Here is a 21285-nt window from a genome sequence, read left to right as displayed (position 1 = left end):
TTTGGTTGTAGACGGAGTTTATTTAGATATAACCAAAATATATTTACACATATTGCAGTAGGCCCAAATAAGAGGAAAATAGATTTCCTGCAGACGCCAAAATTTCGCATTCACACAATATCATGTCAAGGTCTATTAAGTTGAGCCTGGACCATGATCGCAAGAATGCGAGATTTTGACGATGAAAGGAAATCTAGGTTCCATGTAGTGGGCCATGACAAATATTCTTACCAATATATAAAGCTGAATAAAAGTTGACAAGATATACACATATGTTACGATAATGTTAAGAAACATATAGAAGGACATTAAGATATATATGGGAGAACATCTTGTCCAATCCATCAAGACTGTATAACGCACTCCAATTTGGTCCCTGCTTTTGCTTGTCCATCTTCAAAGTTTTCTTCTTTTACAATTACACCCTCCTTATTCTTCCCCCACAAGACACTATAGAGTCCAAGCACTAGCAAAACTGTGCCACCAATACTGTCATTAATGAAAAAACATAATAGTTAATTAATCACTTAACCTTTTTCTTATCATATCATATACTATTACATTACATTGATAGTTTTTTTTTCTTCAAGTAGTTTAGTAACTATAGCTCACATATTTTAAATGTGGAGAAGTAGGGGTGTCCAGGTTCCAACCCCAACTCTGATATAATATTTTACATGATAGTAAAATACTTAAATTATGTATTTTAAATGTTTGTAAATCGATCCTCTTTTTTATATTATATAGGTATAAACTAATTTTTACCAAGTTATTTTTTGTTTTGTTTTCATAAATTGAAATTTCATTAATAAAAATCTTGACCTAAAATCATAGTGAAAAAGTTCTATCCACCTTCTAAGATGGGTTGCAGACGACTCCAACAATCATATATAGGAAAGTCGGATAACAACACCAAATGACTATCATTTTAACTAAAATATTTAATTAGTTTCACTTCAAAACGAATTATTTGGGAGAATATATATGTTCAAATAATGATTGAAATAATCTAGATTTAGATTATTTCTCGACCAAATTCAAGATTTTCAATGTCCCTTTTTAATGGGATCAGATGATTAGACATTTTTTTTTTTACTGAATCATTATACACTAATTAACTTACAAAAGTATACTATATATAAAATTTGTGTGTATAATTGTTTGAAAGAAGAAAGGATGAAATAAAGACCTTCCCCAAAAGAGTGTTTCTTTCCACCAAATTGCTGAGAAAATTGCTGTGAGTACAAGAGCTAGAGGGGTGAACATGGCAGTGAACACTGGACCTTTCGTTTCTACAGTGCATACTTGCAGCCAATAACAAATGGCCGTTACAATTATACCCTGCAAATAACAACAATACACTGTTATTAATGGACATTTGATAAGATAATTTTTTTAATTGGTATGTGGGTAATTATACCCTGCAACTTTTAGTGCGTCTTGCACGGGTTTGTTGGTTAATAATTTTTTGCCGATTAAGAAAAAAGAAAAAAAAATCCACAACTTTTAAAGGCAATATAAAATTTACATTTTTGTCCTAACAGATTATGATTTTAGTCCTTATAAAATAAAACAAAGTGTTTCATCCTCGCATTTTTTTTGTTTTTTAGTTTTTGGTCCCTAACGAAAATAATTTGGACGTGTTCTTAACATTTTTTGAACATAATATGAACATACAAAAGTTGAACATAATAAAAGGACATAACATAAACATAAAAGACTCATATTCTTGACATTCATATTAACATAAATTGGTCATTAGGGATCAAAAACATTTTTTTTTCTTGTGAGGACAAAAACATTCTATTTAATTTTATAGAAACTAAAATCAAAATTCGCTAAATTTTTAAGGACGAAAAACTTATTTAACCCTATAATATATAGGATGCCAGTTTATCCAAGTGAAAGTTATAAATTCTCAATATAAAATAATAAGTAGCATATTTCTATCGGAGGAATGCTAGCAACACTCACTTTTGAACACTCTTTATAGCAATCACTCTTTCATTGGATAAAATACATGCATGTCCCACCACTTTGTGTGGGTTCTATTTTCAGGGTGTACACTCACAATGATTTAAACTAATAAAAGAGCGAGTATTAGAGAGAGTGTTGAAAAGAGAGTGTTGCTAGTATTCCTCAAAGCGAAAATCATATTCCATTTGATTAGTGGGTTCGAGAAAATTACGATGAACACATAATTTTAGTAAAAACTACATAAACTTCAACAAAATCATGACGTGATTTTTTCAACATCACCGTGATTCCACACATGCCCAAAATAGAAACCAATAGACAACTAGTTAGCGCAAAAGCATAATATTATATCTAATAAATTATAATAATCTATTCATATAAATTATAATAATCATTTAGGTTAGGAGATCAATTTAGATGTCCTGAATTTGATCCCAATCTACGAAACACATATACAGACACATACACGATCACACCGCTAATAATTTGAGAAAAATCACAATTTAATATAATCATATATATGTGTCGGTGTCATGTCGATGTCGAACATTAATGCGTGTCCGACACCGAAACACATTTAATCCGAGGAGTATATGCACTTCATAGATCCAAAGAAACTAACATAATCACGTCTTTACTATTATTTTCCTATAAGAGAAAGTGATCGAACCGGTAACCAACCCACCAACTTTGCCACACATGTTGGTATAATCATTCCATTTTTGTAAAGATATATAATATAATCCTAAAAAATAGGTTGTATATTTATCATGATTGTAACGTTTGTGCTATAACAATAATTGGATGATCATGCATATAGTGGTCCATTAAGATCTTATATGTCAATGGTGTTCTCATATGATGTGACCATAAGAAGGTTAAAATCAGTTGGCTAAGACAATGACAATTGACCATCTCGTAGAAGAAAAATGCAACCATATTAGGTCTTACAAGATATCCACTAAGGTCCATTCAAAATGACATATCACTAGGCAATTTGGGTGCATAAATGTAAAATATCACGAGCATAAAGTAGTTTAATATTTCCTATTTATTATGACCTAAATATGACATATCATCAATCCATATAAAATTTGTCAATTTAATCGGTGGTACATACTACTCTATCCATTTTAAAATGAAAATTGTTTAAGGTTTTTTCCACACATGCAATAATGTTGTGTAACAACGTAACACTTTAAATAAAATAGCATTGTTAACTTAATGATGATTGTAACCAAAAAAAACTTAATGATGATTAAATTAATGAGAGTGATATTTTAAAGTTTAAATTGATGATTTTTTTCTATCATCACTACCTATAAATGTATGCAAGAGATTTGGATCTAGGTCTATTGATATCCCTCGGGTACAATTGGGAATTGACAAGTTGCAATTTATGAAGAATTGTTCATAGAATATATATTCCATGAACTAGGGTAATCGATAACATGACAATCTTTGTATAAAAAAGACAGTTATTACTTTTCTTTACTCAAAAAACAAAGTTATTTAATAAATGAAATATGCTCAAACAAAATTATTTGATAATATGAACTATACTCAAATTGAATGAGTAAGACAAAATTGAGTTAGTAAGACAAAATCATTTGATAATATGAAATATACTAATTTATATAATTTTTTTCAAAACTTATTTGCCTTTTGAATCTTTAGCTAGGGAACATTTTTGGGGAAAGGGAGATACAACATATGCACAATGGCCAAACTGAAAATCTCTCAATTTTTTTCTTCTAAGAATGATATATTCTTCTTTTTTTATTTTAATTTTTCATTAAATAGTCTAAATTTTTTATTGCTTTTATGCATGTTTTTGGTTTTGCATAATCAAATCAACTAAAACTAAAGTTGATTGGTAATTTGGATTCAAAATCATCCAAGTCACAACTCAACAAAAAATTTGGGACCGATCAGAGGATATGATTGCATAGCAGACACTCATATCTAGACCATCCGATCAAGATTGAACGACTCAAATTTTAAACTTAAAATTTAGATTTAAAAGCAATTTAATTTTAAATATGAAATCAAACCGTCTAATCTTGATCAGACCGTTTGAATGTGCCAACTGTCTGCAGTCAAATTGCACTGAATCCATATCCAATAGTGTGACCATTCTAAAATCTATTGATTCTCTTGTACTCTATTTTTAGTACAAGATTCTCTTGTACTCTACTAATAAAACATGATTGATATCTTGTCCAATATTGTCTATTTTTTAAGGAATCTTGTCCAATATTGTTATACATGTTATTATTATTAATTAAGTAATATTATTTAAATTTGCCATGGATGAAAATATTAGGTAATGAACGTACACAGTAAGCCACAGAAAGAAGATGAAAATCCCATCCTAGTTTCCATGCAGAAGGATTCCTCTCCATTGCAATAGCCAAAATTCCTGATTGTATGAAGCTAAAGAAGCATTGTATAATAGTGAGCCTGAATTTTGCTGGATATTGCTTTACAATAAATCCCTGAAACAAAGTACATTGGTTAAAAAAAATTACAAGGAAAAATGGTTATGATAAAAAAAAAAGATTAAACAGTTAAATTAAATATAACTAAAATCAAGCAGTTCTCGAGGGAAAGGTCTTGTAATCATGAGTTTGACCGATAAGTAAATAAAGTCTAAATAAGGTTTGTTTAAAATAGAATTTGAACTCGAATAGAACGATTCAACCACTTGTCAAAATTATGTCACTATAATATTAGTTCTTAAAATTTCTCCACATATATCAATGCGATGAGATGTAATTATATATGCGGAAAACATTATAAGATTATGTGAAAATAAATTACACAATAATAAATTGAATAAATCATTAATTTAGTCTTTAAATAATCACCCCCTCTTCAATGTATGTAGTCCATATATTTTATAAACATTATATGTAGTTTTTAAAGTATACGGAATCTTTTTCCAAAAAAAAAAAAAAGTATGCGAAATCTATCAATTGAAGTTTTGCTGTTAAGATGTTAGAGACTAAATTGACATATTTTCGTATACTTTACGTATTAATAAGTTGAAGTATTTTATATACTTTAGATAGGGACTAGCTACTTATCTTTTGAATAAGGGACTAGAAACTTATTATATTCATATAATTATAAACCTAAATTTATGGGAGAATAATAGTTTAGGAAGTAAATTAATAATTTATTAAAGAATGAATGAAATCTATTGCATGCTTAATATGAAAGACATGACATCAAGATAAGCTACCTGCAAAATAAGCCATAATGACCAACCAGTATTTGCTGAGAGCATCATAAGAGAGCCTTTAATGTTATCTCCTTTGGAATGAATCTTAGTGAATGAGTGAGAATTATGATTTTGATTTTCATGATGCCACCTTATGAAATCTATTGAAGGTCCTTTGACTAATGCAAATACTATAGCCCCTGAAAGGGATAGAATAGAGCCCAAAATCTTTGCCATTCCATGCATGTATTTTATTGAAATTGTTTCAACCCTGAAATTTTATTACCTATTTTAATTAAAATCAAATTTAGATTAATATTATTAATGTATTTTTTTCATGGTTATTTATAGTTTAATTTACCCAATTATAACAGCCATGATGAAAGTAATGGAAGGGATTGTGTTTGTGCTTGCAGCAGCAAATGTTGCAGAGGTATAGTTTATTGCAACATAGTAGAGGTTTGAACTTGCTGTTAACCTGTATTTATATAGACACATAAAAACATTAGTTAGAATATTGTATCACTATGACAGAAAATGTTTATACTACTATGAAATATTGAACTTCATTTTTTATTTTTGTATATGAAAAATTGTCCATGGAGTGAATTTGAACTCCTACCACCTAATATTGGACTACTTAAAAAAAGTAGACGATAACATCAAATTTTTTCCCACTAAGTGGAGTCGTCTATGTTTAGTTATTAATTAGTAGAGTTGGAGACATTTAATTTTTTTTTTTTTCTGATGTTCAATTTTACGTTGCTAAATTCAACTTTGTATAACTGAATTTAGAGTTTTCAAATTAAATAGCATGTAGTTTTTTTCGTAATCATGTTATCGATGCAAAATATCAAGAACTTTTTGTCCATGAATAATCTCTGCCGAGAAATATGGCTTGCCCCGTTTAGTTGGATCCCCCTCCCAACGGCATTTTTCGATCCACAAGGTTTGAATTTGAAACCTTATCTGAGGAAACTGAGTCAAGTTCCACTTGTACCAATGTAATGTTAGTAAGTTGTAGGGTGGGAAGTTTAATATCAAGAAAATTAAAGATTTTTTTTATATTTTTTAAATAGTAAATTTAGACTTTTTGAAATAAGGAAATAAAGGTGTCAAGAAAGAGAAATCCATACCCAACAAGGGAAACTAGAAACAATTTGCACAACAAGTTGCATGACAAAGGAGTAGCATGCTTACTGCAAAATTTCAAAATTAAGATGAAAATAATTTTGTTAAGCACACTTTTATCAATAATAATCTAGTAAAAAGAGAGGGTATAAATATAAAAATAATATAAAATTGTATAACCTGTCAAAATAAGCAAATGGAGATAAAGCAAGTGATGCAAAGATTTGACGATAAACAACAAACACATAAGGACTCATTCCTTTAGAAATGGCTGCTTTTGAAAGAAGAGCCATTCCTGCATATACAAATTGAATAAAAAGCATTGCAATATAGGGTTTATTTTTTTCCAAGATTGTCATAAACCCTAGCAAACTAGTTTTCATTTTGTGTGCAAGTGCTACCTCTTTACCAACATGAAATGTGGCTATAAAATGAGAGTAACCTAGGTGCTATATATAGAACTTATGAACTTAATTAATATATTTTTTTTATAAGCTTTATGCTTTATGTTACTAGCTTTGTGCTTTATATATAACTTGATATGAAAGTGGCATGAATTTGGTCCATCAAGTGGAAAAGTTAAATCACTAGGCACTAGTATCATTTGGTGGTATAGTGGTGGGTAATATGGCGTATGCTAGATTGTACTTTTGTATAACAAAGGTAGCAACATTATTACTCTACAAGAGGACAATAAGTGTGATGTTATGTTACTAAAAATTGTAAAATTTAGAGGAAACTTTTGCAAGCACTAAAACATTTAGTTCAAAGAAGCAATCATTTGGTTTATAATTGTTGTAACTTTGTAAGTCTTACTCTAATCCTTGTCAATCTTGTGTTGGAGTATGTTTTTCATAAAAATATTTTGCTATTTTAAAAAAAAGTGAAGTAGTTACTCAAAGTAACTATAACATCAAGTGAAAATATTAATACCCAACTTAGGTGATATTATTATATTTTGGTTGTTAAATTAGTCAAAGAGTAAATAAGAGGTAATGGAAGTTAGCAAACTTCTTTCTTAATCGTCTTCTCTTAAGGGCAGATGGTGCTTCTCTTGTGTTGATCACCTGCATGATTAGAAGATCGAATATGGATCTGAAAATCACTTAAGCACACATTCATTAAAATATCTATCATTTAATTATTTCAAAAAGATATATTTTTTAAGGATAATGTTTCATAAACACCCTTTTCTTTATACACACATTGTACCACTTCCATGTGAGAGTGTTTGAGAGACACAAAAGATGATTTTTTGTGTGTGTGTAGGAACCACATGGACAGATGTCACAATTATATGTGGGTGTACAAGTGGTATATGCCACCTAAAGTGGTTTATGTATCATTATCCATTTTTTAATTCCTTTCTCTTTCATACTTTTCCCTTTTATGTGTGTGTCTAAATGACACATATTTATGCTAGTGACCAAACGCGTGTTTCTATGATGAATGCATTCTTGTCGGCATCACCTCTTTTAATGTCGTTATGTTAGGCAAGTAAATTTGAAAATTTACATGCACCAACTTCTTTGACGCGAAAATAGGAAGAAGCTCAAGTTATGTTTGACGAAGTATTTTTAGTGCAAATGATGTGGTGAAAAAAGGTGCTAGATGGTTCATTGATACATGTATCCTGTTGATGGATTATCCTTGGCTAGCAACAGGAGAGAGTATCTCGCCAATTCAGACATGTAATGCACAATTTCACTCCATTTGTGTGAGTGAACTGATTGATCAAACAACCAAAGACGTGGAAAGGTTCCCTTGTCACTCATCTGTTTGATTCGCATACTTCAAATTTGATCCTTAAGAGTTCTCATTTAGGTTAGGGAAAAAGCTTAGTTTTTCAATCCAACCCAATTGAAAACTTGCCTATAAATACAAGAGTTCTTAATACAAATTATTCATTCAAAATTTGACGGTTCGATTGGAAGGCAAGCACTAGGAACATAAACAAATGAGTTTACCTTCAACCTATATTCTTGCAGTATGTTTTTTTTTTTTTTTTTTTTTTTTTTTTTTGAATGTTGATTGACTTCATTTTGTAAAAACAAGTTGTTCTGGTAACAGATCTTCTAAACATATAGTACAACATCTTACATAAAGTGCTATACCGTATTTAGCATTCTTGGTGTGATGTATTTTCACGTGTGTTCTAAGAAGATTTGATTGAAGAATAGATTTATGTTACTTGTGCACCAAGAAGTGTGTGGTTCTAGAAGCGTTCCTATGCCGGTTTATATTTATTGTGTTTGAAGTTATTTCCAAAATATATTTCTGAAAAATATATTTTGTGCTTCTAGAAGATTGCTGCTGAAAATATAAAATATTTGTCAAATATATTTTGTGTTTCAAAAGCTATCGAACAAGTGTACCAAAAGATTGCTGCTGATAGATATTTGACAAGTGTACCAAAAGCTATCGAAGTAGTAATAAAGTTCGTATCCACAAGGACTGTTTCAATTTCTACTCGGCAAAAGCGTTAAAATAAAGGATGTATTAAATTTATGGGTTGCCCTAGGCAGTTGGATTTGGTTGCAATAAAAAGTGAATAACAGAAAATAAAATGGTTTGATAATTGGATTAAAACAGATGATCAAGCCTTTCAAATCCTCTATTGCTCATTGTGAGTAATTTGCCTCTCTTCTCTCTCAAAGAAATTAACCTAGCTTTACGACGGATTAACTAAGTGGTTTTGATCAATCTCTTGACTCAAAACCCTTTCCTAAGTTATAACCTTTTAATCTCTTATTAAACCGATTGAATAACCGTGGAAGCTATGTCAGAACGTTAATTCATAAGTCATAACTCTCAATTTCCTATCTCTAGGTTCATATGTTGAATTAAACAGAATTACTATTTCACGATTAAAAGCTAGGGTTAGTAGTCATTCAATTCCTAAGATCAATTTATGTGATTGAAAGAAGCTAGGGTTAATAGTCATGCAAACAATCATACGAAAAGCAATGAACACAAATAATTCTGAATAAAGACTAGGTTTTCATTGATGTCAAAGAGAGTTATTAACAAATTACATGGTTCACAGATCACAAAGATCCATCTCATGGCTTAATCAATTTAAGAGTTTAGCTACTCATAACTAAACAATCAAATACATAGAAAATAGTGAACATACATAAACCAGAACCAACTATGAGTTTGGTGAAATCCAATGCGTGTTCTTCGGCTTCCTGGTGTCGTCTATGCTCTATTTAGGTCTCCAAATTTCTGGTCGCATCTGACTTTTATAGACAAAGAATTAGGGTTTCAGAAAATTCCACCATCGTGCCACATTTCGCGTCCATCGTGGTACAATTCCTTCATTAATTTAACGTGGCAGCAAATTTACTAAACCATCGTGGCACGTTACATATCCATCGCACCATGATTTTTCCAGCATCTTCATGTAAAATTCATGCTTCAAACGTGCCATGATTCAGGTCCATCGTGGCACGATACAGTAGCTAAATTCTTTGATTTTTCTCCAATTTGTGCAAAACTTCTCTTTTATGAATCTTGAGCTGATTTAACCATGTATTCAAGCATTTGACTCTCAAAACATTACAAAAAGGACACAAATATGACTAAAAAAACTAGTAATGACGTACTATCATCACAACCAAACTTGAACTATTCCTTGTCCTCAAGGAATTTACTTGCATCATTGACAATCGATAGTAAAATAACAATTACCTGATCAAGCGATAGTACCCAAAAGTTCAACTCCCGACTAGCTAAAGATGAGCTAATTTGACTTGTTAGCAACAATCAATTCCCAACTCCACACAACAATATGAAAAGGTTAACACACAGTCGACATGCAATCTACATATTACCATACACTTGAAAAATTTCTAAACGTCAATCAAAATCAATGTCAATGCACACTTTGAGGTCTTAAAGGGTTATAACGGGGCTTAGGTGAAGGTGGGATAATATTTGGATAAGTAGGCTACACAAAATTTGAGTTAGGCATTCCTACAATTCAATCCATCATTCATTCACCTTTTGGAACAACAATTCTTGCAAGAGTACCAGAGATTATTTATAACAATTGGAAGAATCGAGTTTGAAGTTAATCGGTTTTTCAATGTCTTGTCCCTTTTCTATTCTATTCTTTTTTTTTAATACACCATCTTGGCATATTGTTTTCATGAGAATGTTCTTTTTTTTTTTTTCCTTTTCTTTTTTCTCTAGTACCCCCACCCTAAACTTAGTTGGTTGCAAATTCCAATAGCAACCCCAAACTTAATATTTAGCAACATTCTACAATGCCTTACTCAGAAAAACAATAAGGGATAAATCCTAAAAGTCTCTAAGCTTGTAATGCAGTTTGTCACCGAACAAAAAGATCTAAACCTACCGGCTCAATTTGGCTAAAGAAAGGATAATTATTCAAATAGGAACACGATAGGCTTCAAAAAGGCTCACAGGACCAATCACTTTTGCCTCAGTGTGTATATAACAAAGATCAATCGACAGTAAAGAAACAATGCAAGTTCTAGAAATGTAAATGCATGGAACACTCTATATAAGTAAATTGGAAAAATAAAATATGGCCATGAACCTTACAGTGTTAGATTTCTGGGAGTTGTGACCTATCTTTAATTGTCGTACACTTCGCCTTTGAAATCACAAGTCACTCCTCCTTTTGAACTTTTTGGAATACCACTTGAACAAACATTTGTTACTAAACTGGAAAAGGTCAACAAAGAAGCAAATTCATTAATAATAAACAAGTGCAAGTTCAATTACATCACATGGGGATACAAATAAGTTAAACCAAAATGAAAATTAAAGACAAATTGTTTGACTCAAGAATAGAAATAAAATACTGAAAATAAAGACATAATAAAAAGGATGGGTTGCCTTCCACCAAGCGCTTTCTTTTACGTCATTGAGCTTGACGCTTCAACCACTGTTAGGGTGGAAAAAATGATAGAAAGAATATATCATCCTTCTTCTTCCTCTTGTTTGTTAGGAATTCCATGAATTTGGCACAAAGAATCAGATACTCCCATGTACCCACTGTTAAACCTTTGGAATTTAAACTTTCCCACCTTAGAGAAGGACATGCATCTATTTGCACAAGAGTGATTTCCTTAACCCCCGTTGGTTCAGACTTTGGGAAAATATCAACACTCCTCACTTTGGATTTTCTTCTACCACAACCTCGTGACACTCAGTCTCCATCTAAATCAGCTTCCTCTGAGACTCAAGTGCTTTTGCAACAAAACACAGTTGAACACTAAGAGCATACGAATTGTTGCAATCTGTGAAACATACAAGATAGACAGTTCGCTCTCAAAAAATAATTCAAGCAGTATACAAAAGCCTCACACAACGAGCAAATCAATTAAAAAACATTATACTTGAAAATAAAACAGACATTTTGAGACAAGTGTAATTAAGTATGAAACAATTATATTGCAAAGGTGCTAAAACCACGAAGGGCGCACAAAGTCATTACAAGCATGGTTGTTAAAGAAGATATTAATTACAATGACCCATTAGGCCTGGGCTTCATCAACATGCCCATTATCTTCCTCAGGGTTGGGAGGCGGAGTGATCACTCCATCTTTCACCTCACTAAGAGGGTCAATTCTGTCGACGCGCAAGTCCACATCAGGGTTCACCATCTTCAGCTGAGTCACAGCCCGATCAAAACCCAGCTTGACGGGGTCCACCAAGATTCCTTCCAGCTCACCAATCATGTCCACAAGATCGGCACGCCTCAGGACAACTGTGTCTTCCGCCTCATCATTTGCAGGGAGATCCGCCTTCTTTAGAGCCTCCTCTAAGGACGCCTTGCCCTCAGCCAGCTTTCGGGAAGAGTCAACCGATTGCTCAAGGGCAGTCCGAGCCTCCGCCAATTGACCTTCCATAGCAGCAACTTGGCAGTCACGCTCCTCAGCCACTGAACTCTTGCTCCTTTCATCCTCTTCAAGGGCAGCAACTGTAACGCCCTCTTTGAATTATTAGATTTATTTAATTGAGTCTAAAATTTATTAAGAAGAGTTTAAAATATATTTATTTGATTATGTGATTTATTAAGTGGCTTATGTTGTTATTTAATAGATTAAGATTTGAAAATAGAAATAAGATTGAGTTGAGAGTTTGTTATGAGATTTTAGAGAGTTTTGGGGGAGAAAGAGAAATAAGATAAAATAGAAAAAGGGTTATAAATAGGAGAAACCTAGTTTAGAAAAAACATAACGTACGATCAATTTTGGAGAAAAGGGAGAAAATGCCGAGAGGAGGGGGAAGACCTAGGAGTGCTGCGATTTTCATCTATAAGGTAAGGGTGGGACTAACATTCAATAATCTTAAGTCATTGATTCTGAAAATTGGATTTAACATGTTGTAGGTTTTAGTTTTTGAGAATTTGGGAATTAAGGTTAAAAGTGGTTAATTGATGATTTTCTAAAATAATGTTTTTGGTCAAGTTTTATATGGTTTTGAGTCTCTTTTGATGTATATAAATGTTTAGACAAATTTTGGAATCAAATTTGGGCATTGGGAAGTCAAAATTGGGATTTTTAGGTGAAAAATTGGTTTTTCCCGAGAGCTGCATAGTGACAGCATCTTTTGTTTCCTGTTCTTGCGTCTTTTTCACACGTTTCTGTTTTGAACTGGGTTTTGGTGTAAAAATATAAGTTGTAGATAATTTTGTTAGCTTTCCAATGGCTTTAGTGTGGAGTAAAATTGATTTTTGGTTTAGGAGTTATGATGAAAATACTCCAAGGAGGTCTTAGTGAATTTTTATGAATTTCAGCACAACTTTGTCCGAATTTGAAATGAAAACTGGTATTGATTGGTATAGAATTGGTCTTAGGTGTAAACACGAAAGTTGTAGGTATAAATGTTAGCTTTCTAATGCCGTTGGTTTGACTTCAAAAGGATTTATAGAACTTGAGTTATAGTCAAATTACTGCAAGTAGGTCACAGTGAATAATTGAATATGATTGATGAATTAGTATATGTATGTATATGTTTGTGAATACGACCTTGTCCATGATTGATGAAGTGTTATATGTATATATGATGTTTTAAGATGTTGATTATTATTTGATGTTGTTATATTGTGATATAATTGTATATGCATTACTTGAATTATATGTGAATAATTGAGACGTTGTTGACTTGCATTTGATATTATTATGTCATGCTGTTTTTGTATACTGTTGTGTTGCTGTTGTTATTTAACTAAGCTGCATGAGTCGGTCTAAGTTGATTAAGATGATGAAGTTCCAAATTATTGGATTATATAAGAGGTTGTTGATTTAAGATATTACAAGGTCGAGTCCATGCATTAGCATTTCATTGTTGGGGGCTTGATGCCCTGGAGCCTTTGCTCAATTAAGTTGAGGGCTTGATGCCCTGGGAGCCTTTTTACGCTCAAATAAAGTTGAGGGCTTGATGCCCTGGAGCCTATTTACGCTCAAAGATTGGTACCACATGCATGATTAGAAGATTAAGTTGCATAGTCAAGAGGTTAAGTTGTCAAGTTGTCAAGTTGTCGAGTTGTTAAGTTGTTAAATCATGAAATTGTTTAAAGCTGTGATTCTTTATATGAACTATTAAAGAAGTGAATTATGATATATTATTATCTATGATGAATATTATGATGATTACATGATATTGTCTATGAGTTGTTAAATATGATTGATGATGCTTATGTTGTTAAATGTAATTGATGAATTATATGCTTAATATTATTGTTTGTGAAATCTCACCCCTTCTGTTTGCCCACCATGGGTAACTAACAGGTAACCAAGAATAGTTGATGTCGTGTGAGCTTTCCTTCTCGTGTGTCTTAGGTGCTCTGATATGTAACGGGATGAGAACTTTGTTATTGCTTTTCTATTCCTTACGTATTGTTTTTGAAGATTTATGACTATGTTTTTAGATTAGATTTTTATGCGACATTTATGAAGAGGCCTTCGTGCCAAAGACTGTTTTAGTTATTGAAATAAATTCCGCTGCGAAGTATTAAAGATCTTGTATTTGAATTTTAAAGGATAAATAGTTATTTATTCAGTTTATGATTTTAAGAAAAGAATGTGACATTCCGTTTTATGTGAATACTCTGATTATTTTTATGAAATTTTTATGTTGGGAAAACGGGGTGTTACAGCAACCTTAGCGGTTAGAGCATCCCTCTCATGTGCCAATGCGTTAGACCGAATTTCATTCTCGAGCGAAACATTGTTCAGGGCCGCGGCCACCTACAAAGCCTTCATCGTAGCAATAAATCCATCTGCTATTGCCTTACTCCGACCGTCTGGACCAAGGTCATGAATAATCCTCAACTCAGACTCATCCAAGAAAAGGGTCGAGTGGGGACCACATTGATCGGGCTTGGACCAAACCCTTGGAAGCTGAAGGAAGTCCCCTATCTCAGAGCAAACAGGAACTGCTCTGATGGGCGTGACTGGCTGCTTGGTAGGCGTTCCAACCTTTTGCTTCTTCGCAGACTCTTGCACCAACTCTTCGAGAGGATCCTCACCTTCCAAGTCCACCACTGGACCAGAGGATGAGCCGACACCAAAGCCGGCTATGAGATGCTCCAAAGATTGGACATTCTTCCGCCGCTTCTTGGCAGATATCTTCTTGCTTGCTGTGCTCGCAAGGGCTCCCAAGTCTTTCATATTTTCTGCAAAACATAGAAAGAAAAGAACTCATCAGATTTGAGAAATAACAACCAAAAAGAAAAATGGTTTAACAAAGAAGGGAAGAAATAAACTACCAAGGCAATCTTTAAAATTTTCTGATGTCAATAATTCATGGGCATTGACGAGGCAGGGCTCTGTTACTGGGTTCCCATCCGCGCTCATCAATGGGTTTCCTTGTTTGTCAATCTTGGTCCTCCGCGGAAGAGACTGAACAAACGCCCAAAGTCATTGACGTATATCTATGTCCTCATCAGTGAGGTTAGTAATGGTTCGACCGAAGTCTTTCAGCTCATAGCCAAAATGGTCCTAGGAACAACACAAATGGAAAAAAGGAGGGCGTTCCCGAACACCATCCTTCACAGCCTCCAGCAGATTATCTAAAGCAGCTGCGCTCCTCGGTCGAACCAAGAAGAAGCGTTCCTTGAAGCTCTGCACCTTCCCAGCAAATACCTCGAACATCTTCTGGGTTTGGCGGAAAGAAACCACATCCGTACCTCGTTGTACAGTAAAGAAGGAAAAGAAGACATTCTTGGAAGCAGGAAGGCGGAGGTAGTCACACAACAGCTCAAAAGCCCTCATAAAGGTGTAAGAGTTCGGATGGATCTGCGAAGGGGACACCTTAGTCCAGCGAATGATCTCTCGCTGAAACTAAAAAAAAAGGGAGCCGAAAACCCATGTCTTTGAAAACCACTTCATCCATGGGAAAGGCATGGTTTTCGTACTCCGAGCACACTCGATCAGAAGTTCTCGGAAGCATCAGCTCCCAATCTTCCATGTCGCCAATGGACCCGAAGTGAATCTCTCCCACTCCATCGTTCGAAAAAACCAATTCTGTTTCTAGAGGCTCCTCCCCCAACCAAGGGGAGACAGGCGCGACAACTTCCTCATTTTCCATAGAAGACCTGAAAAAGCAAAGGAAAAAGTGAATCTAACAGTCAGATCCACCCATCCTCCACCTATCAAGTCAACCACAGCGAGGAAGGGGTCAAACATCACCGCTAGAGGACAAGAAACAAAAACAAAGCGATGGATCTATCCCAAACGTCGGGGAAACCGTTCCAAGGCGAGAGGTACTCCAAGCTTATGGATTAAGCTAAAGTCTGTCGCCAATCCTTTCTAATACAAACGAAAAACAGACAGCAAACACCTAGAACTCCTGACGCATGGTGGAAACCACCGTAATAAACGGCAGAAACCACCAAGTCGGAGTAACTGTTACCCTAAAAAGCATGCATTTATATAGTTTCTTAAACAGGAAACTAACATGATTCAAGCATGAAGAAAAGGGAAATAGTGATCATCGGAATCTTACCTGTTACAATGGATGATCTTGACTTGAAGTGAGAAAGTTGAGGGTTCGGAAACGCCTTTGAAAGAACTTTGGGAAAAATCTCTAAGTTTCTTGGAAAATGAAATGGAGTAATGTTCCAAACAACGTTTGAACTATTTATACTCGTTTCATAAAACCTCTTAAAGGTCGCGAGGCGCTATCTGGTACAGCCCTTCACATACAACTCTCCCTTCAACAAAGGTCGGAGCGGTTCTTTAAACATCAGGATTAAATAAACGGTGATGATGATACCTTGGAAACACAAATCAAGAGCACTTTGAAAGCTATAGGTACTCAAGTATCGCAATAGCCTTTACACGTGTCACTCAGAAACCAAAGGTCATGTCTCCTCAACCTTTCCCTCAAAGGCGTGGGTATTAATTGTGGAATGACAATTGACCAAACTTCCAGACGAGGGAATATTTTCCTCCAGCTTAAGTCAACTGAACACTCACATACCGGACATGACCTTTTCTACTGGCGAACTGATTTGGTTAAAGAACAAAAGAATATCAAAGGATAGCGAGCACGTTCACTCACGCGCCCACGCAGTCCTTGTGACATTCTTAATCCTTGGCATTAACAGTTCCTTGGTTAAGAAGAGTCGTCTTGTATGCCAGACGAGATCAGTAACTTTCAAGCACACAACTTACAAAAACGAACTTCCTTATATGGCCGACCACGAATAACCGATTATGCCCGCACTTAAGTTATCACTCTTCATCAAGAGCAATGACTTGGGGGGCTACTGTTCTGGATCGGCCAAAATGACATTTGGCCCAATACAACCCAAAGCCCACCACGTTTGGCAAAGTTACCTGCGACACACCCCTTTCCCACAAGGGGGGTGTACGGAGCGAACAAGACTAGTTCAAACGAACCACAACGTCTCTCTGCACGTTCCCGCAATAAACTCTCTAGAGGTTACACTTCCCACGATTTCGTAATCGTCATAGCCAGATGTGCCATTACAACGGCTCTGCAACCCTCCACCTCTATAAATAGGGGACTCATAGCAGTCCCCTAGGTAGAATCTATCTCTTCCTCTAAACCCCCACTCTCTGATCTCTACTTACTTGAGCGTCGGAGTGCCTGCAGGTACACACCCTCCATCCGCTCCAAGAAGCATTTTGGCGCATTTCACCACCACTCAAACCACCACATTTAAAGCACCGACAATCACTTTCTGATCAGGTACGATCAGGTTCTGAGCGAAAAGCCTCTTCTAATTAGAGCGTTGAATTTCTAATTAACCTTTCTTCAAATCTTCTTCCAAGTCATACCAGCTTGTTTTTTGTTTCAGATGTTTTCATATGTGTTGAGGGTCTTTGATATTTCATAACCAAAACATGACTTAAGAGTCATAATTTAATTCTATGATCATGCACACTTGAGCACACATTAATATATTCTCCTTTCATCCTTTGTTATCGTCAAAACTTCAAAAACATTGTTCCAAACCATTTTGGTTCAAAATCAACACCTTAATATAAAAATCCATTAGTTGGTCAATTCTATATATAAAAAAAATACATAAACCAGGATTCGGCACAACCACATTGGTAACATATGTACACAAATGGAGTTTTTATTTTATTTTATTCATTTCATTTTTTTTTTGTAGCCTTACACAAATGGAGTATAACTTATAGGTGAATGATGCAACTTCAAATAGGGTTATCTTATCTCATATCCTCCCTGTTGGAAATACCTCTGGAGTAAAAGATGAGGCCCAACTCTAACTCCACTTTTTAAAATATATCACAAACTGATGATTAGAATAATATGATTTACCATTAGCAAGAAGTTTCACCCAAACCCAGCTCGTACGAGCTTCAAACATTTGTAAAATTCAAGTGTTGAAAGAATAAGGTAAAGAAATGAGTATTTATAAGTGAAAGGGAATTGGAAATAGAAGGCATGAAAATCACTTTGATATTCACGTGTAAAATAAAAGTATAGTACGACTATGAAGTTGTCTGGTTAAGGATGATTTTGACATGCTTCAAGATTTTTCTTAATTTTGCTCTCCATTTCCAATTCATTGATTCTTTTACAAAACTCGACTAAAACAGCAGTAAACTTCCTAAAAAGAGTTAAAACTAACTCCTAAATAATGCTAAAACGTTATATGAGAGGAGTAGTGATATTTTAACAACCATTTTGATAACACACTAGTAACAACTCATCATTTTCACCCTTTATACCCACCGGATTAAGGTTTAATAAAAGAAAAAGTTAGGCTTAAACAAATCTACAAACATTTGTTTGGATCATATCACTTGCAATGTAACTCTTTAGCATTATTAATTTGGTAAAAAAAATCCAAAACTATTGCACATGTTGTGATTAAAGCCCATGCTTGAAATGCAGGGTCTACCACCAACACCAAGCCTTACCCACTCTTAAGATAATGCCCCCACTGAAGGGAGTTTGTACAGGAAAAGGGCTTGTCGGGCAAAGTGGAACTATTTTTCATGTGCTCAAATTATGATAAGTTATGGTCTTGGCTATTAAGTTTCCATAAACAGACACATCAATTTTCCTTATATCCATTGCCAAATCTAAGTTTTAGGAAAAAGACCATCCCACAAGTTGTTGCCATCTGTGCAATCTACTTGATGTTTGATGGAAACAAAAATTCTTTGATTAATGTAATGTACATTGATTCTATCACATTTTAAACATGTGTTCTCTTTAATAATTGCTTGGATAATGTCCATTGAACATTCTATCACATTTTTGAATAGGTTCTCCAATTCATGCTAGAGCACAATACAATTGTCACTATAGAATCGATGAGACCTTAGTTGTGTTTTATGAGTTGAGTTTTCCCTCGTTATTGAGTATTTGGTAAATTAAAACATAGCATATATTGTTAGCTGCGACTCTCCATGAATGAATATCTATCATTGATACAGCTTGAGGCGCTTGCAAGAAAAGGTTAAATTCCAAATGTATTGGTGGTTGAAATCGTATTACATTTTGTTCGATTCGATTACCCTTTTTGGAGGCTGAATCCTTTATGTTGTCTAGAAGCTATTGTGTAATTGTTTTTTTATGGTTTTTATCCGACTAGTTGTAGCCTAACAATTGTGTAATACTCACTTTTCAGTGTCTTCCAGCACATCTTGTGCTTGAGGAACTGTTTGTTGCTTTAATATAATATCTTTTAGTTCATTCAAAAAAAAATTCATCATTGATACATCAAAGTCGTCTTTTGATGTATCATGATGAACGGATGCTAAAAATTAAAAGAGAGAAGTTAGGATCAAATAATTGAATTCAAATGATTTACGTATTTCGTCGAAAGATGAATCGCTTAGAAAAAATGGAATTTAATTTTTTAGTGGAATAATTCTTAGTCAGACGATACTTTTTTGTTAAAACTGAAAGGTAGCTTAGCAGGAAGCTAAGACTACCCAAAATGTGAAGGACTAGTTATAAATTGTCATTTTACAACTTAGGAGATTTGAACTCTTTATTTTAAGGTTACATGACTAAAATTTAACCAATGAATTAGCACCTTCTATGTTAATTTTATATAAAATGAAAATATAATAAGATCATGAATACCATATAAAAGTGAAAGTATAAGACTGGAATCAATTTTAAAATTGAAAAAAAAAATATTGATTTTAAAACTTTTTTTTACAAATGGTTCTAAAACGTTTTTTAGCATATAATACTGATTTAATTACTTTGATATGATTTATGTAAATGCTAATTTGTACTTCCTTTACTAGGTGTCACCTTTGAATTTTTCTGTCTGAATATTTTTCAGAATTAAAATACTTATGCAACATTTATTATTTGTTTACCATTAAACAACTATATTTTTCACGATTAAAATACTTATGCAACATTTATTATTTGTTTACCATTAAACAACTATATTAATTGTAATGAGTAATGAGTAATTTAGGAAATGATTTTTCTAACGAGTGCTCTAAGGACGCACTTTTTAAGGATTTTCAATTAGAAACTAAAAAATTATTCATTAAAAAACTTAATTAATTCAATTTTCGATACATTAAATACACAAATTTTCATAAAAACTTATTATCCAAAGTCTTTAGAAAGTTATTATTATATCATTTATACTAAGCTTGTATTCAAATTTTATCATTTATATCAATTCAACGAATAATTCTTTTCTTAAGAGTCACGCAGAATCTAAAACGTCATTTAATGACGAAAGAGTAATTGATGAAATTGTGTCGGTTATAACAGAGACTCCGACATTTGTCCTCGTGAGCTTAACTCAGTTGGTTGGGACAATGCATAAAATATGCAAGGTTTGGGGTTCAAACCCTGGCCACTATAAAATAAAAGAGACTCCGACATTTGTCCTCGTGAACGTAGCTCAGTTGGTAGGACAATGCATAATATATGCAAGGTTTGATGTCCAAACCCCGACCACCACCATAAAAAAAAAAAGACTCCGACATTTGTCGAATTGCGGCACAACCAGTACTGCGGTGGTTTTGATGGAGAGGCTCAAAGAGACGGCAGCAAAGTTTGCAATAGACAAAACAATGTAATCTTTTGATGTGGTTCTAAACCACTGCTAGTCGTGTAGAAACTAGTGGGAACCCATTGGATTCAACAGTATGGCATTAATAACAGTAATAACACATGCTTAATTCTGAAATTGGAGAATGCTGTTTGTATCATTAAGTTTTGACTACTTGCTAACATTTTTTTTTTTTTGTGTACAAAGCTAAAACAAAAGAGGAAAACAAAAACAAAAGAAACAGGAAAAAAAAAAGTGAGCTAGACTCTCAAATAAAAAGTTCCAGCTGCATCACTCCGAAGAAGATTCAAAAGATCCGTTGGAGGAGACTCGTGATAAAGAAACTCAAAGTTTGATGAGGCACCAAGTTTGGCCATAAAGTCTGCACATTGATTCCCTTCCCGGAGTGTGTGATTCATCGTAACATTTC

General features: G+C 33.7%; 1 protein-coding gene across 1 annotated transcript; it reads right to left on the bottom strand.

The window, feature by feature from the left end:
- On the bottom strand, nt 1-6805 carry LOC11414505 (WAT1-related protein At1g43650). Its single transcript, XM_003619012.4, has 7 exons — nt 6515-6805; nt 6340-6402; nt 5565-5681; nt 5225-5474; nt 4317-4475; nt 1190-1341; nt 1-489 (listed from the first exon to the last, which is right to left on the bottom strand). Exons 1-7 carry the CDS (start codon nt 6715-6717, stop codon nt 345-347), a joined length of 1089 nt encoding a protein of 362 aa, XP_003619060.1. The 5' UTR covers nt 6718-6805; the 3' UTR covers nt 1-344.
- Between the last annotated feature and the right edge of the window lie 14480 nt (nt 6806-21285).

Source organism: Medicago truncatula, chromosome 6 (genome assembly GCF_003473485.1).
Source record: "Medicago truncatula cultivar Jemalong A17 chromosome 6, MtrunA17r5.0-ANR, whole genome shotgun sequence".
Classification (NCBI taxonomy): domain Eukaryota; kingdom Viridiplantae; phylum Streptophyta; class Magnoliopsida; order Fabales; family Fabaceae; genus Medicago; species Medicago truncatula.
The sequence above is the reverse complement of the archived record's forward strand: the minus strand, read 5'-3'. Positions and strand labels throughout refer to the sequence as shown.

Coding starts and splice junctions, on each gene's coding strand:
- LOC11414505 (XM_003619012.4), bottom strand. CDS start 6,717: ATGAAAACTAGTTTGCTAGGGTTTATGACAATCTTGGAAAAAAATAAA. Junction 4,476..5,224: donor CATTATGGCTTATTTTGCAG/GTAGCTTATCTT, acceptor ACTTTGTTTCAG/GGATTTATTGTAAAGCAATA. Junction 1,342..4,316: donor TTCTTTCTGTGGCTTACTGT/GTACGTTCATTA, acceptor TGTTATTTGCAG/GGTATAATTGTAACGGCCAT.